The 25,633-nt window shown below is 38.8% G+C and overlaps 1 protein-coding gene across 2 annotated transcripts in view; it reads left to right on the forward strand.

The window, feature by feature from the left end:
• ME1 (malic enzyme 1) overlaps positions 1-25,633 on the forward strand; it is a gene marked incomplete at its 5' end in the record, with an annotated part of 159,008 nt that overhangs the window by 117,702 nt on the left and 15,673 nt on the right. For both annotated transcript variants that reach the window (XM_082302613.1, XM_082302614.1), the window contains 3 exons: positions 5,497-5,606; positions 15,315-15,412; positions 17,198-17,311. In XM_082302613.1, coding sequence (XP_082158739.1) covers positions 5,497-5,606; positions 15,315-15,412; positions 17,198-17,311 — 322 coding nt within the window. The remainder of the gene's footprint in view (positions 1-5,496; positions 5,607-15,314; positions 15,413-17,197; positions 17,312-25,633) is intronic.

Genomic DNA, 25,633 nt, shown 5'->3' on the forward strand with positions numbered 1-25,633 from the left:
CATTTGGAGCAGGGAGGAAGGAGATAATTTCCACATTGTCCTGGTGCACTATAAATGGTTCTGGCTGGCAGGGCGGCTGCATGACGCATGAGGCAAGGAAGACAGTGCCGTGTTGCTATCATTTTGGTTTGCTCCTTCTTAAGAATGGGTGGCAGCAACCACTTTTGATGGTTTCTAAGGCTTTTTCAGTTCCAGGCATATATGAAAAAAAAAAAAAAAAAATCAAAAAAGAGTTTGGAAGGGCTAAAAACCTAAAAAGCAACCACTTGTTCCTTTAGGAAGGTTTCCAAAACAATGGCTGGCAGTAAGAAAAAATGATCCAAATATACATCCAGAAAAGCTTCTTAGCTGTAGAAGTAAGCATGGATTTTACTGATCATATGGTTTAAATTCAAAATTATGCCTAAACTTTTACAGCTCCCACTGTCACCAAAAGCCAGGTTCTTGAGGGTTTTCCCTGTTGAGGTTTTAAGAGTATTGAGTTGCCAAAATACTTGTACTGTATATTTGGGATGGTTAAAGAGCTGGGAACATTTTTCTCCAGGCTGTTACATAAAGATATGCCCCACAGAATTATTTGGAACATTAACATTGTTGTCACAGACAACTGAATATAAATTTATTTATAAATGGGGAAAAATGAACTAAGACTGTCACAAAAAATATGTTGTAAATTGGGAAAAGTATTGGAGACATTGTTTTTTGGCAACCACATGTTATTCAGTGGGATGGTTCATTTTAATCCATTGTCCAGCATTTGCCTCCCATACTTGATGACAAATATGATGTTGCATGCTTGCCACCTCTTGTCTGCATTTTATCTTCATAACAAAACAAAGGAAATACGGCTTTGAACTTCTGTCCAGTTGGATCCTGATTCAGACTGCCTGTGTGACTTGGAGCAGGAATCTAAAATCCAAGTACACAGAAAGGAGTGGGTGACAAAATAGGATTTACAAGGGGAAACAGTGATCTGGATTATCACTTTCTAGGGACAATTTATATTTGTTTAATCAGCTACTGCAGTGACACATCCTTAACTGGCGGAAGAGAGGAATTCACAGCTACAAAACACTTGCCTGCAAAAATCCATCAGTCCTAGGCAGGACCCAAGCCAAGCTATTGCTATCAGAGAAGTGTTTTCCAGAGCAGAAAAATAGTTAAGAATTCATTAGTGCATTTATTATGGTTGCACACTGAGGAGGAATGTCTACCAGATTTTCTTTTTTAGTTTTGATAGTGTAGGACTAGATCTCATAATTTCTTCTGGTTAAGACAGTTGGTGCCCACTGGATAGGTTCTTTCTTCCATTTATTTTTACCACCTTTCATATGAAAATTGACGTTGGTTACATGTTCCTCCATTTCCTCAGTTATCCCCTATGTAGCCCTGGGCCAAAACCAGTGACAGCAGGAGAACTGTTGGCTCTGCTTTGAGCAAGCCATAAGGCATGATATGTTTTATGTGACTCATAGCACAGAATCAGTTAGGTTGGAAAAGACCTCTGAGATCCGTAAGTCCAAGCTATGACCAAACACCAAATGACATCAACAGACCATGGCACTACGTGCCACAACCAGTCTCTCTTTAAACGTCTCCAGGGATGGTGACTCCACCACCTCCCTGGGCAGCCCATTCCAATGTCTAATCATTCTTTTGTGAAGAAATTCCTCCTAATGTCCAACCTAAACCTCCCCTGGATCACCTTGAGACTGTCTCCTCTTATCCTGTCCTTGGTTGCCTGGGAGAAGAGGCCAACCCCCACCTGGCTAAACTTTCTTGTGGCTGGTTGTAGAGAGCATTAAGGTCACTCCTGAGCCTCCTTTCTCCTGGCTAAACAACCCCAGCTCCCTCAACTGCTCCTCACAAGATTTGTGTTCCAGCCCCTTCACCAATTTCATTGCTCTTCTCTGAATGCACTCAAGCACCTCAATGACCTTCCTGACTTGAGGGGCCCAGAACTGGACCCAGGACTCGAAGTGTGGCCTCACCAGTGCTGAGTACAGGGGGACAATCCCTGCCCTGGTCCTGCTGCCCACACTATTGCTGATACAGGCCAGGTGCCATTGACCTTCTTGGCCACTTGAGCACACGCTGCTTTGTGTTCAGCCACTGTCAACCAGCATCCCCATGTTTTCTTCTGCTGAGCAGCTTTCCAGCTGCTCTTCCCCCATCCTGCAGCCCTGCATGGGGTTGTTGTGACCAAAGTGCAGGACCCAGCACTTGGTCTTGTTGAACCTTATACCACTGGTGTTGGCTCATAGATCCAGCCTGTCCAGATCCCTCTGCAGAGCCTTTCTGTGATCAACACTCCCACCCCCATTTGTGCAGCATTGTAACTGAATACCATGTCTGCTTGTTTCTGGAACTCTACTGCTGGTGACATATTCAAAATAAAAGGCTTTTAGTTTCTACTGGAGATATGCATGTCTTCAAATTTCAAAGAGGAAGATGAAATTGTTCTAAGGTATATGATGATGAAGTTTAGCTACTTAAATAAGCAGTACACTCTATTATTTCACACTATCATATGAAATAGGTAGTCCACTACTTTTAAAATACAAGAAATACCTCTTAGAGAGTTTTCTGTCATGACAATTTTTTCTAATTTTGTCTCCTAATCTTCTTGACATGCCTGAAATTGCTGTCTTTTAACATGCTCCCTTTTAGCAGTCAGCTGCAATCATGGAATGGTGGTTTTAAATCTGATGATTTTGTGTGTAGCAAATCTATTACTGGTGTCTGGACCCCACCTGATCAGGCACCCTGTGTCATCAGAGGAAACTCTGTGAAGCCAGTCTGTGCTATATCTATATCAAGTATTGATGGAAGATGTTAAGATGGTCACATTTTAGGTTAGCTGCAGGCTTTGTTTTCTCTTTTCATAATGCTTGAAAGATAATTGAACTCACAGAACTGTAGTGGCCTACAGTTGCTGGAATTCTAGTGGTTTGAAAGGTGCAGCAGGATTGGATGACTGCACGAGGACAAGCACCAAAGTGCTTGGTTCCCTTTTCATCCTGCAGTCATTTGTGTTCCATACCCACCTGTGAAGAGGTGCAGTTCCAAGCTGAAAATTTGCAATGACAGCAGGGTATGAGGTGCAAACAGAGAGGACACGTTCTGCTTCCATGAGGGTTGATTCAAGCAGTTACCCTTTATAGTGCAGAAGCCACAAAGCTAAAAGGGTTCATTGGCGTGTGAGAAGGGTGGAAGGTTATTGCAGAGTGATACAGGAAGGAAAATACTGGTTTAGGTTTTGGCTCAACTTTCTGCTTTAAGTAATTTTGACAGTAAGATGTGGAAGTCATAGAAGAATTGATGGCTCTTTTGGTATGGTCACTGCTTCCAGAACTGTGTGACACCTTTGTAGCCAATTCATTATTGCTAAGGGATTTTCTGGAATGCCAGATAATAGCTATTTTGTATTACCTCATGTAATACATGTATGTCTCATCTATTAGTGGTTTTGAGAATGAGAATACGCCAAGCAGAGAAACGGTGTGTAATTTTCTTGTCTTTCATGGGTACCCAGCCACTGGATTTGGTTAGACTTTTTTGAGAACATAGACCTCAAAATTCACAAGTCTTATGAGGTACTGCTGGTCATGGGCAGCACTGAAGTCTCAGGTTTTTACCTGGATGTCAGGTGCTACACGTGCAGTGAAAAAGAATGCTGCTTAGAAAATTTTCTGCCATGACACCAAAATCTCAGAGGCCCAGAGTTAGACTGCCTGCATTTTTTCCATTTTAATTAAACAGCCATGATATCTGGCTCAGAGAATTAATATGGATACTGTGCCCAGTATAGGATGCTTATTTTCTACAGGGACACTCTTTTAATATTACTCACAGGGAATTTTGGTCTTTGTCTACAAAGGTAATGGACAAGAAAACAGAGAAAAATAAAATGCAGATGAGAAAATGGAATGTTATATACGGTAAAATAACGAAACAGACCAGCCTATTGACATCCAAGAAACACATATAACCAAGGTCCAGGATTCCAGAGTGATAATCTCATTATTTTCATATTATTATGCAACTGTCAGCTCCTAGACCCTTATGGAATTACTGAAGTTTATGTCAGAAACTGAAACAGGTTAGAAATTTAAATTAATTATTGAAATTAGCTCTAGTTTATTACTTGAACCCAGTTGTGATTTACAGTACTGAACTTGCCAAATTCTCTTTTAAGCAGTTGCCTGTCATTATGCTGCTGAAGAAGTCCAGGTTTTTCCATCAAACCTGAAGATGTATTTATTTTCAGCAAGGATTACTATTCCTGCCAGTGGAATCCCCATAGATTTGGCTAATTGTAATATGGCTGTAAATATATGTTTTCCATGGAAATGAGTTTAGTCACAGGAATATTTGTCTTTTTTTAAATACTGATAGATTTGCTTAATGTGGTTGCCAAATGCATGTATGGTTTAAAGAAAAACTCAATTAATGTATTTACACTGAACTGCTCACTATATGTATGTATTGCTTTTCTGGATGAAACATGAACTGCTTGACTGTCTCTCATGGAATCGTGCTGTTAGCAAATAAGGAAAGCCTCCTTTAGCTCAATCAGGGTGTGTGCTGTTGAGATCTTGCCCTCTTGCAAGTGTCTATGAGCTTGAATCCAGTCTTTACATAGTTTTTGTCTACATCTATTTTCATTGCTTTGTAGGTTTTTTGGCTTTTGTTGTAAGAAAGTACTTGAAAATGCCCTATGTGAGTGGTATGCAAAGAATCTAGAGACATCTGGATGCATAAAAATGCCTCTAAGGACTGGGTGGTATTTACAAGAGCATATAGTGACAGGACAAGGGGAAATGGCTTCAGATTGAGAGTAGGATTAGGTTAGATACTGGGGTGTCTGAGGGTGGTGAGGCACTGGAACAGGTTGCCCAGAGAAGTTGTGGATGCCCCATCCCCGGAAGTGTTCAAGGCAAGGTTGGATGCAGCTCTGAGCAACCTGGTCTAGTGGAAGATGTCCCTGCCCATGGCAGGGGATTGGAACAAGATGATCCTTAAGGTCCCTTCCAATCCAAACGATTCTATGATACATAGTGGTAATATTGATTTAATTTAACGTCTTACTAACTTTTATTTTGAAGAAATGAAACAGCAGGGCAATTGCTTACTTCTTAGGTATTGGCATACAAGTCTAGTGCCAGGAGTCTTGAGTTTCCATATTAAAAAAAAAAAAAATACAACCATAGAATTATAGATTGGTTTGTGTTGGGAGGGACCTTTTTTTGTTCTCTAGGTAATTGCACAGTGAAGACTTGTGTTGAGATGTCTGCAGAGGGTGAACGCCTTTTCCACTGATCTTCTACTCAGAACTGATTAAATACTATTAGTAGTATAATTATGAAACATGTTAAGATTTGTATGATTCATATTATACTTCTATTCAAAATCTGACCTGCAAATGTTACTAGCTTTTTAATGTATAATTTGGAGACTTTTTTTAACATAATGCATAATTTCTTGTTTTTCTAGATATGGCATGAACTGCCTCATTCAGTTTGAGGATTTTGCTAATGCCAATGCATTCCGCCTCCTGCATAAGTACCGTAACAAGTATTGCACTTTCAATGATGACATTCAAGGTAACAAACTTTTTCTCTTCACTTCACTGTTGTTCCCACAAGCTAGAAAAAAAAGTCTTAATTTCCTGAGGGAAAAAAATCGATCAGCTTTATTGTGATATTTGTAGATGTACAGCTCACATTTTCCCGTGGGTTTCCTCAGCATGGTGAGCTGGAGAGCTGCGTTTGCTCTTAACCTTTCAATGCATTTCAGTTCTTAAACTGACAACTCAGTTAAATATTCATGTAATTTTCCTTGTAGTCTCATTCAGTTTTAGAGGGAAATGATCCCTTTGACTCTGTTTTCCCATCTGAATAATTTGTGGCAGCTGGTAAAAGGAAAATATCTAGGATGGGAAATGTCAGCAAGGGGGATTTCCCAGTGCTCAATCTAAACAGACATCCTGTCCCTCCCCTCCCAAGAAGACAGACAAGCAGGGCTGACGTGGTGTATGGGTTGCCTTATATCCAGTCAGCAAAAGAGCACTGGAAAATAACTTGCTCTAGGGCAGTGAGTGTATAACTTCTTCTAGGGCACTGGCTCCCACCCTTGAGAGGAGGCTGAAGTCAGATGAACTGCTGGAGAGAGGTACCCGGAGAGGGCCCTGGGTATCCAGCTGCCTCTTACCCCCTTGTGTTTCCTTGGGTAGATGAAGGTCTCAGCAGTGACAGGTCAAAAATGGAAGTTAACCTGTATTCATTTCTCACAGTTTTCAGTGACACTTGAAGCCAACTATTAGGAGCTGGAGTTTTCCAGAAGTCATTATTGAGTCATGCTTGGGACCTAAGTCATATTTCAGTGACTCAGCGCATGGCAGTGGATTCAAATAGCCCTTGTCTTTCTGTTGTTAGGGATTTGGCTATCCATATGAACTGTGTTCCTGTTACAGGCCTGGCTGAGTTCTACTTCCGCATTTGAAACAGATTATGGAGGACAACCTCCCAGATGGGAAATAAACTAATTATAAAATATCATTTCCCTTTGTAAGAGGCATGGTGCTTCCTACCCTGAAGGGTCTGAGTGTAGCCATGGCTACAGCAGGCCAAACAGCATCTGGAAGTTTCCCTGGTTGTTTAGAGGCCCAGCTCCCACAGGGGAATTCCCTTTCCTTGCAGGCTGAAGGTCCTTAACCCAAATCAGAAAAAGACTCAAGTAGAATGTGCTTTCACAGAAATGGAAAGAAAGCTTTTCAGCAAAAGTGTACCAGCTATGGGTAAACTTATTTGACAAGGCCTTTCGTGTCTTTATTTGCATTTTCAAACCATTTCATTCTCTCTCATGCACCTTGGAAGGAGGTGTCTTGATGTTCAGAAGTGTTGGAAGGTATCCCTTTGGCTTTTGTCTGAGCTGCTGTAGCAGCTAGCAGCCTTCCTTAGAAGTGCAGCCATGTGCAGTCTTTTAATTTATTCGTTTTCTGCAATCTGATTTGTGCTTGTGGGGCCTTTGGTATTTTCACAAACAATGCCAGTGACTTTTGGGTGATCTCCATCCTTAATATTTGTGTAGCTTCCAAGAGGTGAAAGTGGATGCATTTATTCTTCTCTGGTCCCTGTCATTTGTCATCATATCCCTGTAATTACCTTCAGAAACTTTTTTTTTCATAGCATGTCATCTTCTCCTATAATGTGGAAGTAGAATAACAGTCCATTGATTTTTTATCCCTCTTCTTGTTCCAACTTTATAAACCCTAAGGATCTTTTGCCTAGCAACTATAATGAGACTGGATGGTGCTAACTTCTTTATCAATCCTTAGAGATTTTCATATTATAAATAGCATGATTTTTACCAGGCTACTTGAAAGAGGGCTTTCTCTATATGCAAGTTGTATTTTCTACAGCACTAAAGCTGGCAAGTAGTGCCAGGCCAATAAAAGCAAAGAAACACAGCACTGCATCTAATTTGCCATAATCTTCTGAAGATAGTGCTTGAATGATATTTTAAACACAGTTTCTCCCAGTACTAATATTTTTCAATAGAAAGCTACCTTAAGATCAAAAGAAATGTTTAATATATTTCATAGAAAGGCTTGAGGATTTTTTTATCTATATAAGATATTCAGAGAAAGAATTCCTATATATCTTAGTGATTCAATGAGGACCTTTCAGTATCTCAAGTCTAAAAAAACCCCTAATATATGATTTTGCTTTCTGACAGACACTGAAAAAGGCAAAGAAAACATGGCAAGCTGCATATATGCATCTACAAATATTGACTTGGACAAATGCAGTTGCCTTCTCTTAGCTCACAGCTGTTTACAAGGGGTCAGCCTGCTCCTAACTGATGGCTGCAGAACATTTGGAAAAAGTCTGCCAAAACACTGATCACAAAAACCACTAAAGATTGACCATTAAGGCTCACCTATAGTCATATTTAAGAATTTCTGGAAACAGTCTCCATCCCTGCTGCAGGATGGTCACGTCCTTTACTTTGGAGAAAGCTTTGTAACTTTTTCTACATTACCTGTCTGTACACAAGGAATTGACAGCAAGGGTGAACAGGATTCTGGTATAAATCTGTACTGGAATAATAAAATTCTTCGTACTTCAGCATTTTAGAAAGCATCTTTGTTTTTGGATAGGTGGTGAATTTCTTCCCTCTGCAATAATAATAATTTCTTCATATTTATATTTTCAAAATATCTTCTTACAAACACAATAGCAATGTTTCCCTTAGGGAGAAAATATTTGCTTTTTCCCTTGAATTCCTGTCTGGTTTTTTTCTAACCACAAATCAGCTTGTTGGGTTTTTTTCTCTCTCTCTGAAATACAGAGACAGATTTTTGGAAATGAAAATCAGAGAATGCCTTTGGTTTAAAACAAATACTTCTGTCTGGTTCTAACTATTAAGAACCTTTTCCAAAACGGAGGGGGGTTTGATCATAATTTCCCCACATGGGAGAAATATGAATTAGTTTTGTAATGTCAAACTTCACAACATTTAGAAGTTCCTGAATTAGGTCAGGTTGCTAGCTTTGCTCATCCTCAATATATTTAGGAAGGAGGTGTTATAAGGAAAGGGTGGAATTTTCTAGAAGATAAGATATGTGATGTTTTTTTATTTTCCAACCCCTGCCTGGGAATGAACCAATGGTGCCTGTGTTGCCAAACAAAGCTGTTTCTCAGGGTGAGAGATGTTCTCCGCTTGACCGCCCTCGAAGGAGGCAGGGTTGGGATTCAGTTTGAAAAATCCCTTAAAGAAACTAACCAGTTCCCTTCCCTGCTGCAGGGAGGTTGAACAAGTCTCTTAAGATCTGCTGAAAAGGAAGTCCTAGGTACAGGGCAGTGCTAAAATCCTGCTTGTGGGTGGGATTGGCTTGGGCCACACCTTTCTGCCCCTTGCAAACCCCAGATGCCATAATGCTTCCTTTCCACACCCGTTTTGACTTTGGTGAGTCTGTTGAAAGAGTTTTTGCTGCTTGAGCACAGTCAGTGGCTTAAGGCATGTTTGCATGTCTTCAGAGCCATGCATTTGTTTTCTGTGGGTCTCTCGGTGCTTATCATGTGGTAGCTGGTTGCAGTCATTGCTGACATGGATACATTTCAAATAGTGGCATCAATTTCCCTAGCCTTGCTGCCTCTATGTAGCTCAATTATTTCAATTATTAGAATTTTTTTGATCTTTTCCCCCCCTTCTGCAGTTAAAAATTGTCTTGATTGACAATGACAAACTTCTGTAGTATGAAACAATCTACATGAAATAAGTGTTTCTCTGCATTATAATACTGGAGTCACAGCTCTTGTTCAGTGTGCCCACAGTTGCAATGCTTTCCCCCATTATGGACACAGGGCCTGTATTTATGCCAACAAAAATATTTACACCGAGAGATTGCGCTGGATTGGAATTAACTTTGGTATCCGTCATGACCTCAGATGTCATTAGTTCTTCACAGCTGTGCTGTTTAATTGCATCAACGTTTTATGAAAAGAAAGAGACATAAAATAAAAAATGTAGAGCATGTATAACTTAATGTAATTATTATATTTTCCATTTGATTTGATTTAAATATATGTTAAATGTTCAGCACGCTGCCATTTGAATAACTAGGAAAATTATACCTGGAAGTTATGTTATGACCAATTCAATGTTATTTCAGTGCCATTCTCAGAAATCAGAATTTCTGTGTCACAAGCATTGTCCTTTTTAAGATTTAATTCTTTTTAACATTAATATAAAAAATTATACATTTGGTACCTGGAAATTCAAGTTCTTGAAATCAAATTGTAGAGAAGATTTAGGGTTTGTTGTTATGGTTGTGATGGGCATGGGGCTTCCAGTTCTTTCTCTGACCAAGAATTTGAAAAATGCAGAGTTGAATGACATGTAATAGCTCATGTATTGATCTCATGTATCTCAAATTCTGGTAAGATGTGCAAAATGTAGAAAACTTCTTTCATAGACATTTGCTTTACTTTCTGACACATTGGCTTCCAAGTGAAACATGTTGAGATTTTAAAAATGAAATAATTTAAAAAATGAAATTATTTTAAAAAATTCAAGTAAGACGTGTGCTGTAGGGTTATGTGAAGTGTGTTTTTCTTTCAGTGTATTCAGACTGTCACCTCTTTGTTACTTTGTGGTAAATTTACATTGAAATCGGTATGTTTTCAACTAAATCCCCTACTGTAGCTTTTGTGTAATTTTCCATGTGTATACACAAGCATGTGTATGTACAAATATTCTTCTGTTTCATTTTTTGCTCATTATGGGTTTAAAAAAGAAATACATTCTCCCTGTGTTCTGGGGCAGCCAGCTCCAGGTGGCACTGCTTGAGCAAGGAGTTGCACCAAATGACCTCCCATCCTGTGCTGCCTGGACTCTGTATCCTTTTCCAAATATGCCAAATGATTGCTGTTTTAGAAAGGCTACATTTATCTTTCCCTAGAGCCTTTCCCCTCTTTTCACTGCCTGCTGCAGAGCAGGGCAGTGTGGACACACAGCTTTGAGGAGCCTGTTCATGGCAAGAAGAAGGAGCTCCCATCTCTTAAAAGAGGGTGCTTTTGAACTACCCACAGTTGTAGCATTTGCCTCTGGAACTGAGATGACACCTTTTTGATAGGATTTTTATTCCCCTTTTTCCCAGTGAGTGTAGGAGATGGGAATGGATTTGTTTCCCTGGCACTCTGTGAAGTGCTATTTGGATGACTGGCAATGTTAACATGTGATTTCTATTATGCTGTGTATTGAGAAATATGCTGACTTACTTTTACCAATTCCTAATCTTTTAGTCCAGAATGAATAAGTGAGATTTTAGGATGTGTTGCAGAAAGTTCTCCCCTCTTCTTGTTTGCTAGCTTTTTTAAGACAAGGTAGGTAAAATTACGTAAAGGAACTACTAACACATGATTACAGGTTTTATTTTTGAATCTTTAAATAATGGGCAAATGCTTCAGTGCAATAAGCCATTTCTCACTAATTTAAATTAAATTACACCCAAATATAAATTAAGCTTTTATTCCTCACGTTTTGGGGCTTTTTTCCCCATTTTTTTTTGTTCAACTATATATGCTGAAAAAATAGTCTGTGCTCCCAAGCATTTATAGTATGTCAACCCCATACAGCTGTGGATTTCCTTTAACGTATTCATGCTCAGTTGTACAGTTCACAATTAACAAGGCTAAAGAATCTTGCATAGAAAACAAAGACTTGGTATAGAATAGTGTATCTTGAAATTTCACATCTGTTGTGTTTATACAAGACATGACCTACCTTCCTAGAAAACTATGATGAAATGTTTGCTGTTGCAGCAGTTGACACTGCTTTAGAAAAATATCCTTTGTTAAATTTGTTTTGATTAATCTTCTAGAAATCTGTGGACAATAGAATGGGTTTTCAAAATCATATCCTTGAACAATGTCTATCTTATCCTGCACACAAGGGATTTAACCTGTGCTCTGGCCAAGCCAATCCTCTCCTTCCTGCAGCAATGACAGTCAGAAAAGTGACAAAATTTTGTTTCTGCCTCGTGATGTCCGCAAGAAGTGGTTTGCATCTGCCTTGGCAGAGGGATGTGAATTGCATTTTGATTCGTTTCAAAAGCTCGAGCCAGTACTCAGGGTGGAATTTAAGGTCATGGTGTTAGTCAGAGCGGTTCCGGTAAAACAGATCTGCTATTCAGGCTGCCGGTGCCCCCCTTTCGGTGGGAAGGAATAAGGGAAGCTGCTGATGAGGAGTGATGACAGCTGCCACCAGCAGCAGTGATAGTGGGTTCAGTAATCTAATAAACTGGGTTATTATTCCTTTCAGAGTCAAAAGGCTGAATAAAATTGGTGTGGAGTACTTTTAAATACCCTTTTTAGAGCAGTTCTGTGCAAATCATGATTTGAGAGAAAGGTCATATTTAAGCCTTTATCTATTCCTATTATAACCTTTGTTCTGAATCGCCCTGATAATGAACATACAGGTAACGCTAGCTCACATCCCATGCAAATACTCAATGCAAAATGTTACTGACATTCAGTGCAGCATTTTATTTATGTTTCATATATCATTTATTTTTCCTTAAAGCAGAAAATAGTGTAGTGACAGAATTTGTAAAAGTATCCTAACTGGTAATATTTAATGACAGTCCATTCTTCTGGCTAACAAGCTTAGCAACAGTACATCAGCCATGAAGATAAGTGGTGTCCCAGCATTCCCATTTGTTATAAATCTATGGTGTTTCATGTTGACTCTGTAACCACAAAGCAGCTTGAAGAGCAGCTCTCTGTGAAGTCCTCTGATGGGGGCAGGGGGCTGTGGTGGCCACAGCTTCAAGGGAAACAGAGATCTTAACAGTGCTCCAGCTCAGCTTTCCTTTTCAGGAGACCAGATTGATGGTCCTAGGAATAAGCTGTGTTATGTAGGCTCCCTCCTTCTCCTCCCCTGCAAGCACAGCTGTGCAATATAAAATAGGAGAAAAAATTTGGCATCCAACGAGAGCATGGGCTTTTTTTCTTGCTGGTTATGAGGATTGTTTGGTAGGGAAACTGAGAGCACACTCCGACTTCTCTTTTTTTGCCATTTTTGATCTTTGCCAGCTTGGCACTTGCCAGAGGAAGACTTAATTTCATCTGGGAAAGAAACAAGCTAGTTCTTGGAGACTGTGGGGTGGAAATGTCTCAGCCTGATGGTTGTTGTTCCCAAAGCCATGCCTCAGAGGAACCATTTTTAAGATTTTTTATTTAGAAATGAGGGACAGAACAAGTAATAAAAATGACTAAAGAAGTAAAAAATGTCAAATTTGTATGGTCTAAACATTAAGTGGGCTGAGAACAAGGTGTCCTGTATTTCTGATGACTGAAGTGAAAAGTCATAATCAAAAGCACGTAACAAACTTAATTCTGAAGACAGACACATTTTTTAACTGTTCAAGTGGATTTACTTCAAAAAGTGACTTTCTAACTTTCAAATGTATTCTTAAATTTTATTAAGTATTACCTTTTATTTTTGGAAAAGTAACCATTCTTGAAACTCAGATGATCCTACCTACAAACCACAGATTCAAACCTAGCCTTCAGCACCCAAATGATGTCATTTAAGAAGAGGTTTACCCAGTACCAGGCTTCTTACTTCTGTTCTTTTAGTTCCTGTAATTTTAGATACATGTATTTGAAAATCAATGATCTGTGTGCCTGCAGTATGAATGACTGTTTTGAGCATCTCCTCGAGTTTAATGTGGGGATTACTGCTATCTCACCTTTAAAATTCACCTTGTTCCTGAGAAAATAGGCTTGTGAATAGCAAATTTAGGGGAGCTGCATGTTGAGGGCAACTGTCCAATATGCAGATTCTGAGCCAAGTGCTTTTGTAGGGCTGATCATACCTATTTCACACTTTTTATGAAGGAAAAGTCAGTAGCAATGGGAATTCTCCCCTCAGCTGGGTGGCCTGTGGGTAATTGCAGTTAGTGCAGTGGTGATCAGGAAAAGACTTGTAGGAGCCATCAGATCTCCTCCTTGCAAGTTCTTGCAGGCTTCTCAAAATAATTCATGGCCTCATCTTTGATTTCCTTGAGTCAGTCAGCGGCAGCTGCTGCCCAGAGAGGGAAAAATTAATTTCTTATTCCCAGAACTGAATGTTGCAGGGCCCATGTTCATCTCCCTGTGGTTCAGCTCTCTCTGAATCAGATAGGCATTATAAATATTCAAAGACTGTTGAAACCCATTATTTGACTTTCAGTACCTAATTGTTAGTGTCTGGACAGCTTTTTCAGTCTGAGGGAAATCAGTGCTGTCTGCTATTGGTTCTTCAGAATATCCTCTAAAATCACAACTTTGCTGGTGGTGTTATCTACCTCACTACCACATCCCCGTCCACGGGATGTCTATATGGGATCCAAGTTCCTTGCAGCAATAGAGTCTGATTTTTTTTTTTCCTGGGCTCACCTTATGCTTTAGTGATGATAATAATTTGTGAAAAATACAAGCTTGTTGCCTGAAGTCACTAACACATGAAAGAGTCTTTCCCCTCCAGTTGGGGAGGAGTCACCTCTAGTCTTATTTGGTCAGAAGAGCCAGATATGAGGTCCTGGTGACTAAATACAAATTTCCTGAGCACAACAGAGGCTGACAGCTTGACCCAGCAGTGCTGGCAATTCACCTGCAGTGCAGTGTATTGATTTGGGTGCAGCAGTTCAAGTCAAGAAAACTTAACCTTCTGAAAGAGTGGGAGAGTTGGGATTGTTCCAGATAGGAAAAGCAGGTTGGAACACCATTAGCCTTCAAATATAATAAATGACTTTTTGTGAAATAACAGGCTTTACAGTAGGAGATAAGAGGCCAAGATAGAAGAAGAAAAGAAACATTTAGGTTTGAAGTTTTCAACTTACTGAAATAGCTTGCTGAGGAGATATGAGAGTATTTGAAAGAAGACCTTAGGGACAAGTTAGATAAAGATATGTCAGCAATCACAGAGGTTAGATTTATCCTGCTACTGTGAACAAGTTTGAGTTAGATGCCTGCTTGAATTCTTTTTATTGCTCTACTTTTTATTAATGGCTGTTTCTCACAATGAGGACCAAAATTTCTCCATTCAAAGGCAGACAGGTATCTTGTTCTCTGGGGTTCTCATTTGGAGAAGAAAGACCTCTGCAGGCTAAATCATAAAACTAAATGTTAGCCTTTTTCCCTGTGTGGCATAACTCAAAGATAGATTTAAAAGGTACCTTAAAAGGTACCTAGAAGATACTAAACTGAAACTCCTGTCACAGTGGACTGAAGTATTAAATAAGCTGGCCTTATTCTTTCAGCTAGCTTAGCTTCTCTGTAAATGTTCAGTTTGATATTCTACTCTGACAACCTCCCCATGAGAAGTGAAGTTTTATTTTAGTCTTGTATTTTACTGTACTTGAAGTATATCTATTTGAAGAATGAAACCAGTATCTTAATTTTCAGTATCTGGATTCCTTCAAAATCCTTCTCTCTGGACTCTCACTCTCACACCCCCTGCTTCTAAAAAAGGTCATAACTAGAATATTTTACAAGAGTTTGCATGGCCTAGTCGTTATGCCCATCCAGGAGGATCAGTCAATCGTATTTTATTTAATGCTGCTCTGATGATATTCCCACTTACATTTAACTTTTGTAAGAATAAAGTAGAGCAAACTCTAATTCCACTCAGCTATTTGTTACTACACTCAGTACTTGTATATTTAGCCAAAAGATGCTCTGGTATTATTTAAAATGTAATGTTTAGTAATTGTTTCCAGAATAACCAGATACATGCAATTTTTTTTTTTTTTTTAATTTCAGGAACTGCATCTGTTGCTGTTGCAGGTCTTCTTGCAGCTCTGCGCATCACCAAGAACAAGTTATCAGACCACACAGTGTTGTTCCAGGGAGCTGGAGAGGTAGGTATTTTTATATGAGGAAAAATTGTATTGTGATGATTAATATTTAATGAGTTACATATGTCCAATAAACAGGAAGATTAAATGGGTAGAATGATTACTAACACCTCCTGAAAGTTGTTTTTTAGTTCAAATATAAATTTACAGAAAAATCTCTGATCATCTGATGAAGCCTTGTCTTTTTCAGAAGACATTTTTTGTAGATCTGCTCTCTTTTCAAGAATTTAAGATTTGGCTCTTCAGCTGTAAATTATTGAACTGCTCTCAATATAACCAAACAAAACATTTTTTGAAAGATGAGGAAATACAGGGGAGAAAGTAAATATGAGGTATTTACCCGAGTGAGCGTTATTTAGTAAGAAGAGCCTCCTTGATTTTTTTTTGTCATTGAATATAGTTTTTCAGGATTCTGCATATTAAGGTCATCCATTTCTGAAGATCTTTATGCACACTATTTTTTTATACTAATTTTTCAGTATTAATTTCTAAGCCACTAACACAAGGGCAGGTTTTACTTATCTACAGTGTGGCTTGTCATCTCTTGTATGAAATCTACAACCCCATGCTGGCTTCTTTAATTTCATTAAATATTTGGTGCGATGTCTGCAGTTTTCAAAATGGCTTGTATCTGTATCTGGCATGTCAACACCTTACTGCATCAAGGAAGGAACTCTGGAGTTCCTTCCCCTGGTTTTGCTCCCTGTTCAACGAGCAGATGAATTCATGGTCTGATGTTTATTTTTTTGTCAGTATTTTCAGTGTGGCTGTTGCTGCAAAGAGGTAATGGTAGATATCATCCTTGCCGCAGGAGCTGGTTTTTAATAAATCTGGTTATTTCTTAACAAAAAAAGGGAAATCTCACTTGGTTCTTGGTGAATGGTTCTCAGTGAAACTCAGTGATAAAGAATAAGAAACAGAACCGACCCTAAAAATACATATATAGGTCTGTAATCAGAAATACTGAGTGGTCTATTGGCTTGTTTTGTTGCCTGGTTTTCAATCTGTACCTGTATGACATTTAATCAGTTGGATGAAATATTGTAAAATCCAGTAAGAATGAAACACATTTCAGCAAAAGGTTGATACATGAGTTTTTCTTGCCCCTGCTTTGACTGGGAGCATAGCCAAATCTAGAGTTATGAAACACATGAATAGTAGGTAAAAGGAGGCTTACCTTTCTGATGGGCATCTTAGAAAAAAAGAGAAAAACTCTTATGTTTTACTTTCTGGCACACAGACTGTTATTTCCTTTAGTTTAAATTACAGAAGTTTCAAAGAAGAAAAAATACTTCATGTATTCTGATAGAATGGTAGAATGGTTTGGATTGGAATGGACCATAAAGATCATCTAGTTCAACCCCTGCTGTCATGGGCAGGAAACCTTCCACTGGACCAGGTTGCTGAGAGCCCCATCCAAGCTGGCCTTGAACACTTCCAGGGCCGGCAGTGTCATTACATGGAGTAAATGTTAGTTCTAGCATTTTCTATTTGCCAGTCTCAACATTTATTGTGCTCTCCACACTCTAAGCCACCTGAAGCTTTAGCTATACTATGATTTATCTATATGATTTAAGATTTTGCTGTGCTGTTTTTTTACGTTATGATTTCTAATTACCAAATGGTAGCAACAGTTCATTCTGTTTATCCTATGAAAAAATAATGATACAGTTTTATTGTCTAATAAAATTAGGAAACTTATCTAAAATAGTGGGTAAATGAAACATGTGAGCAGGGGATTCCTTCTGTTTCTTGTTTGGTAGTCTACTTTTCTTCTTTTTCCTTCAGGCTGCATTGGGGATAGCAAACCTCATTGTTATGGCTATGGAAAAAGAAGGGATACCCAAAGATGCAGCTACCAAAAGAATATGGATGGTTGACTCGAAGGGATTAATAGTAAAGGTAATACAATTTTGTCATTACTTTAAATATCATGATACTACTTGCATTCTGTCGATAAAGACAAGAACATATTCTATGTGAAAGCAACTGCAACAGTATATCTCTCTTGGCACAGTGAGTTGTTTTTCTTTTCTAAAGTTTATTAAATTAATGACAGACTGCCATGTTACTTTGTGGAGGGGATGACTATGCTTGGAGTTCCTGCTCTATTTCCATTAAGGATGAGCACATAATGAAGAAAATTTTTCAGCAGTTCATTAGAAAAATGTGTCAGAAAACAAATGTTCAACTTTGGGGTTTAATATTTCCCATCTAAATGTGACTATTATTTGTTAGCACAGTCTTGCACAAAGATGTATAGATACATGGCAGGCAAGTCATCCTTCTGCAAGAACTGAGGTGCATTGCAACAAAAAGCTTCTCTGCAAAGTGATACAGCTCATGTTGCAGATGTTGTGGTCTGCAGTGCTATCAACACTGGTCAGAATTTGAAGCTGCTGAGAGACTTCATCAGTCACCCTTACCTCATTCTTTCGATGTGCCAAAATAAAGAAACATATTAATTCCATGTGCCAGAATAAAGAAACTGGTATGTTTTAAAAGGTGGTTATGTATTTAATAGTTTGTGAGCTACTTAAAGGAAATAGATGAGAGGCCAGTTGCTTTTGCTTTTTTCACCTTGCTGGTCAGTTTGCAGTATTTGTGGTCATCTTTGTTTGTACCACACTTTGCAGTGTTCTTTGGCTGTCTGACATTAAAGGTCTTTTGTGGTTCACACAGCTTTGCATCAGGAGAATGCATTCTGTTGGCAGTGTCTGCTGGCTTATTGAACAGCATCACAGCACCTTTCACTCCTACTCTTAAAGGGAAAATAGTAGGATCTTACACATTGGGATGGGCAAATATTACCAAGGTCATCTTGGACATCCCTTGCCAGAAGGCACAAAAGTAGCCTGATCATGAACAGAGAATGCAGGTATTTGCCACTATCTAGGACACAGATTTTTTTTCCTTTGGTGCTTTTTTTTGTTTGTTTAATGAGTATTTTTAATCTGTTTGGTTTTCATCTAATAATTTTGAAGTGATTTGACGTCCAAACATAATTGACTGAAGGCCTGTGTATTGTCTGTTGCTGTTGAAGCCTTGAGGTTGCCTAAGAGGAATTGGGTTGCACCATTTCTTTCACCATAGAAACTGCGCTTATCAAATTAAACAATTGAACTAAAATCACCTCCTGGTGATTAAGGAAACTGACAGGGGCAGAAGTGTAGGAACTTCACAGCCCTGAAGCAGTAAAAGAGGTCTTGTCTGCATGTCCGTTCAGCTGAGGTGGTTAACCAGCCTTTCTTCTCTCTCCCTGGTTTCTTGTCCCAGCCTCTTCACACCTCTCACTGCTAATTTGCCAGTCAGCTGAGAACCCGGCTTGTTGCTCTTGGTCTGCAGTGACTCATTCCTTTCATAGGTTCTCAATTTTTAGTGACTCAGTAACTGCATTCTTTCCTTGCCACCTTCGAGCTTCTGCACTCTCAAGCAGTGCCAAAACCAATCAGTGTCTCACACAGCCTCGATGTTCCTTTCCTCTGCTTATTCTTCTTGGTGGAGCTTTAATTTGGGTTTTGTCCAAAAAGCAGTCCACTGAGTTTCATGTCCTGCCTGGACTGTATTTGTGAACTGTTTGTGATCGCCAGACATAACAGCTGTCTGAGGTAGATTAGGGCTGAATTTGTGGCCAGATGTTGATGCAAGCAGCAGGAACCAACGGCGCATATTTCAGGTTGTTGCTTGTGTTCCTGGAAGACCTGGCAGCACCAGTTTTCCCATCTGGCTGTCCTGGCAGCCTGAGAATGGGTGCTGTGTTGTGTTTGAGGGACATCTGTCAGTGCAATGCCTGGGCTGGACATAAGGAAACACATCCTTGACTTAGAGTTCTGCAAGTCCTCTCTTGGCTTTCTTCTGCAGCAAAATATTCCCCTCTGAAAAGTTAAAAAAAAAAAACAAAACCATAAAACAAAAAACCCTCCCCCCAAAGAAAGATACAATGTAAGCCTCAAGAGGCTTGAGATTTAACTGCTGGGAAGTTACATATACAGTGAGTAAATAATAGAGCTGCTCCTGGTTCCTTTTTCTGGCCTGAGAGAGAATGCTGTGATTTAGGTCCACTTAGGAAATTATTTTGGCTGTAGCTGGTTGCAAAAAAATGCTGCAAGGCTTGAAGGACTTTCCAAACTCTTAGAAATGAGATAAGAGAAATAAAATGAGAAGATTTATGGGAACAAGGTAAAATCAGAACTCTATTATTACAAACCTTTGCATTATTGCAAAGGTAAGAATTGCCAAGATAGGAGCATGGATCACCAGGTAATCAAATTTTTCATAAACTAAATTGACACTTATTTCTTGCTACTGAGGACATGTATCAATGGAAACCCGTTCAGTAAGAGTCCCTTAAAATTTGCCTCACCAAAACCTGCTTGATCAAAAGAGTTTTGCATGAAGCAGGGAGACCTTTTCAGTACTAGAAATATTCTGATCTGTGGCTTTAGCAGTATGAGAAATAACAGAATTGCTGGAGAGTCAGCAATTACTTTGTCCAACTAAACTAATTTTTACATCATTTATATTCTATGCTGGCCTTTGATCCTTAATTTTGCAATGTGTGATTATAGTTTTAAACATTGTTTCTCCTTTCATCTACTTTCTGCTAGAATTTCAACCAGTTCTATTCAAAGAAAAATAACCTGGGAACTGTCATCGACCTGGCTGCAGTTTCCCCCTTTTTTCTTCTTCCCCCACCCTCAAAAGCTGCCACGAAGTCACTTATCAGGCTTTTGTTGCTGAATTTTTCCTTTGTGGCTTTTTAATTTTAGTTCAAGTGCAGCTGTGTTTTCATTCTCCTGTTAATTTTATTTTCCCCCCATGGGAACCATCTGTTTTCATTAAAGCAAGCCTGATGACCAACTTTCCTGCTATGTTGTGGTAAAAGAGCTGGTGATGGAGGCTGTGTTTGTTATACTGTCCATAGTTATGTTCTGTAATTCCTTCTAGAGAATTTATAGTGTTTTAGGTACCAGTTTGGGGTTGTTGATTGGTCTTTTAAAGTTTGTTCAGAATGCTTTCACCTTTTGAAACAATTTTTTTTCCAAAGGTGGGTGAGGAAGTTTTACAGATCATAATATCATTAGAATTTTGCCACTTTAAACTGTGTGACTTTTTGAAACTTACTGTCTTAAGTATGCCAGTGCATTCAAATGGAAATTTTAATGTTGAATGAAAAGATTATTTGAAGTTGCTTTTGCACTCTTGTGTGCTTGAAGATTATACATAATCAGTTGGGACTCATCTTTAGTTTTGAATTTCTGAATTATCACACAATCACAGTCTGTCTGATGAATAAATATTTACCTGTATAAACACATTGGTGGGTAATGTCTCCCACATTCCATTCCCATAGTCTCAGTGTTCCCATTTTTTTTCCTGTTAATCACACAGATCACATACATGGGTGATGTGTGGTGAACATGTTTTGTGTCTTCTTCAAAGCTTCCATAGTGTCATGTTTAGCTGTATTAGTAGCCAAATCTTAGTCCATGAACTTTAAAGATGGTAAGTTCTTTTGTGTCACTTAGTTGAGAAGAGGCAGAATGTGATAATGTTGGGATATTCATGAGATCCACCATTCTCTGAGCATTTCAGTAATGGGCTGCAAAGGCTTTTATTGCTTTTTTGTTTTGTTTTCTAAGGAAATACCAAGAACAGGGTAGGGTGATAGGCAAGAGGGTTCTTGGAACTTCCTAGGAATATGATACAGATAATAAGGCATTTTTAATATTTAAATGGACTTAGTAGAAACTTCCCCCTGCCCACTGCCAAGGATGGCTGCTCCTGTGCTGAGGATGGACAGGGAATGTTCCTGGGCTGCCAAACATGCTTCTCTTGCAGTGAAGTTTGTCTGTAATTTGCAAGGCAGCATTACATTTTTGTACACCACATAATCTCTAGTGCACAGAAGTTGTTCCTTTGCATAGGGATGAATGTCATCCTTAATTTTAAAGAGTACGTCACCATGGAGAAATGTTTCTTTTGACAGTTTTGCACTCTATTCTTTCTGGTTCAGCACAGTAATAATACTTGTGTCTAGTCGAGTGATTTGTATTTTAAATGTCCAATAGATATGTGATCTTATCCCCCTGTATGACAAGCACAAGAATATTCACTGAGGTCTAATGGCTGAAGGCCTCAGAATATTGATCTTTCTAAGAGGAAGACTGAAATAGATCCCAAAAGTTTAACAATTTCTGCAGTCCTGATTAATTATAGTGGAGGTAACCATGTAAACTTGTAGATAATCCCATAAAAGGATTCAATTTTTCATCCTCCTTCCCCCATTTCACTATCCCTGGCAATCTTATTTGCATTGGATATGACCCTAATTAAAGTTCATGGTTTGGTCAAAGCTGGGTACATGCATGGTTCAGTCTTTGCTTAGAGAATGATGGAAGAGAAAGAGGGACATTTGGGAATGATACCAGAATTTCAGTGCCATATAGTTGCTCCTAGTGGAGTCAGCAGATTCATATTAACAAGTGAAAGAATCTTCAGAGCTCACAATGAAATATCATAATATTGAACTGAATCCCATCCAGACTGTCTGTTACTGATTTTTTTTTTTAATTTTTATCAATAATCACTCTTTTAAAAAGTTTCAATTTCATTCTAGATAAGAATTTGATAATGGTTTTAATTTTAACTTTTATATACCACTGTCTGCCAGTTCTGCTAGCTTTTAATTATTTCTAGCTTTCTTTTTATCAACAGTCAATTATTCTGACACTTCTGTTCTTGTTCAGTTCTTTTATGGCTGACTGCAACTGGCTGGGACTCTTCGAGCCAAGAAAATGATTTGCATTTTAGCAAAGATGCAATGCCTTGGGTATCTCCAAGGTGCCACAATCACTCAAAGCAGTTTCTGCCTTATTTTACTCATGTAACATCCCAGCAAAACAATCCTTGTTTGCTTCATCAGGTTTTCTGATGTCTGGGGAATTAATCTGTGCACTTTCATCTTGCATTTATCATGTTCTATATCAAGTACAAGTTTTGCAAAAAGGAAACATTAATTTGTCTCCGAATTCTCGTGGTATTACTCATGCTCAGTGAGTAATGTATGAAAACAAGTGAGGACAAGGCAAAAGGGTGATTGGTGGGGTGTTTCTCTAAAAGAGACACCACCAAAACCTGTTGCCTTTGTTGGCATGTAGCTCTTTGACACTGTGTGCATTAGATGTACTGATGAGATGGGGACCTAATTTGGGTGGTTTATAATTTCTTTTGCTCATGCTCTGCTACTGAAATTAATGATTGATTTGCTCAGTTTTCTGCTGTTCTGTGGATTTGTGATTTGCTCTGGTTCTCAGAGCTTATCTTCTTGAAATAATTGTGCTTATAACTTTTGTCCTGCCTGTTAACCTTGTTAACCTATTATCCATGTGTGCTTTTTTACGTGGAAATGGTACTTTATAAATTTTACAGAACTTAAACGCCCTACTCTTCTAACATTGTGTTTTAAAGTCAACACCAGAATTTTATTTCTTCTCTTAATTGTATGTTTTACTGTCAACTATTATGACACTGTCTCCTCAAAATGTTGTGTTTTTCACACAGTTGGCACCAAACTGTTTATTAGTTGCGTGCCCAAGTTGCCTTGTTTGATTTTAATGTACTCTCTTCACCTTTAGGTGTTAGGTGATGGGCCTGATCAGGAGCCACTGTCACTCTATAATTAGTCTCAGTATGGGGTTTTGGGAGGGCTTACATGTCTCTGCTTTTTGGTTCGTAAATGAGGTGGCACAGGAGTGCCTGTCACCTGCAGGCCCTTGGACTTCAGTCAACCCCTGCCCAAAGAGTCCGTGTCCATACCTTCACCTTTTTTATTTTGCATTTTGTTATTTCTTGTGCCTGATGCTGTTCTGGAGTTCTGGCTAGGGGGGAGCCTGGCCTGACCCCTCCCAGCCCACTCTCTGTGCCCCTCCTGTCCTGTCCCTTTCATGATTCTGGGGCCCCCCCATGGAGTCCCACTGTAGTCCATGCCTAGAGCTCTCAACAACCTTTAGACCATGGATTTATTTGTGATGAAACAGATAAAAAGCCATGTAGAGACCATCACCCAAAAGGAAGGTGCATCATCACCTTCTCCCATGACTCTTAACCACTTTCTTTTTTTACAGCTGTTTTTTGTTTGTTTTACTCTTAACTCTGCAGTAGGGAACTCACAGGAAAATGCAAACAAAACCCAAACATTTGCAGTTGGAAATACTCAACTTACTAATGGACTGCTTTGCTCTCTGGTCTACAGTTCCCATGTCTTTTGTGGTTCTCATGTATTCAGTATTTAAGAACCTCAAAATATTTTATTAATTTATCTGTGTACTGATCTCTGAGCTCTTGTTTAAATAAGCCACAGTTGACACAGTGAAATGGAGGCAAGTGTTGATATAAATAGATTTGTGCCTCCCTGGTGGTGAGATGGGATGAGTGCCAGCACTGCCTCAAATGTGGGACAGTGCAGTCGTCAGGGTGCTCTTCCTTATTCCCAGCTGCCTCCCAGCTGATGGAAAGAGAAGTTCATGGAGAGTTTCCAGCCCTGCTTCTCTCGCCTCGCTGGCACAGAGCTGCTCTGCTCTTCAGCCCTGGTTTGTGGAGCAGCCCTGACAGAACCAGTTCAAACAGGCCATGGCATCAGGCTGCACATTGGTGGTATTTGTAAGGTTTGCCTCCCATTTTCTAATTTCCCATATAGATGTCTGCTGTGCAGTCTGGTCTCCTGTTTTTACAGCTGTTTTCTATGAAAATTCTCAGGGTTTTATTGATGGGTTATTTTTGTTTGTTATCTGAGCCTCAATTTGGCTATAATATGACGATAAGAGTAACTTTCTGTGAAAACTGTGATGTACATTTTCTTGAAACCTGATCAGACCCTTAAACTAAAAGCTTCAGAACCCTCCCTGAAACTGCTCCCTGTGAACTGCTTTCATTTCAATTCCAACATACTAGCAATTTTTTCATAGAACTGTTAACTACTGAGTCCTGTTACTTCCTTTTGCTCCTTGATTGGAAAGGTCCTGGTGTTCACGTGACTGTGTTTTGTAATAATAAAATATAATACCAGTGATTCTGACCCATTAAGGAGTAGGGACATTTTAGGATTGCCAGCATCTTTCATACGTAATGTCACAATCAGAGAATGCTGCTATTGTTTCTTTATCTCTGTACTTCATCTGCTGATTTAACACAGTACACCTTTGTAATTCATTTGCTAATAAAGAATTTTGTTCATATTACTTTTCATCTCAGATACCATGGTGACTTCTAATATATCTGCTTTCAGGCTGCTTTGTTCTCTTTTGTTCAAATCCAAAATAACCCAAAGGTTTCTTGGTACAGAATTATACTGTGATAGAGGCAATACTTTTCCACTACAAAGTAATTTCTGGCATTTTCATCGAGTCTTTGGACTTAAGGCTTATTAATCTTTTTGAGTGTTAATATTCTCAACCTTCAGTATTCTAATGAAAGTGTATTGTATAGTTTATTCAGGCAGCCTAATTATCCATTAAAGATACTATGATTTTCTTTGTGGAACATTAGTTCTTAGTAGTTTTTTGGTTGGCTGTTTTTATTTTCTGCTTTGGTTTTGTTTTTTGGGTTTTTTTTTTTCCCAATTCACAAAATTATATTGCTAATCACAAAATTATTATAATGCCCCTGGCAAATTACTTATTCTATAAAAGAAAAGAAAAACATACAAGATTATATAAAGAAATAATTTTGGTGCTTTTTAAATTTCTTTCTTGGGATGCTGAATACATTTGGGAAGTAAGAGCAAGAAGAATATGTAGCCTCTTTTTCTCTCTTTGCCTTCCTCTAAATAGCTGCACAGGTATCACATAAATCTCTTGGTTATCTGTGGATTTCAGTGTGAAAGACTTTCTATTTGGATTTGGGTAGTGTCCCTTGGTGCAGGAGAGAGACATATATCTTTATGTACATCTACATATGTTATACCTAATAGAAAACATGATACACCTTAAGACAGCTGATGTCTGGCCTAGAGGAGTCTTCATACAGCTACTTGAACAACAGTTCAGTAACATCCTTTGGTAGGAGCTCCTGGAAAAATCTCTCCAAAAAATCCTTCTGCTGTGTGGTGAGCAGTGAAACAGTGAGACTGTACAGAGGTTTGGTGTACTGCAGAGGTCTTTAAACTGCTGGTTTTTCTGAGCCCTTTTCATTGCCTGAATGAATTTTTAATAATGCTGAAAGAGC

This window comes from Coloeus monedula (genome assembly GCF_965178545.1).
Source record: "Coloeus monedula genome assembly, chromosome: 2".
Lineage (NCBI taxonomy): Eukaryota > Metazoa > Chordata > Aves > Passeriformes > Corvidae > Coloeus > Coloeus monedula.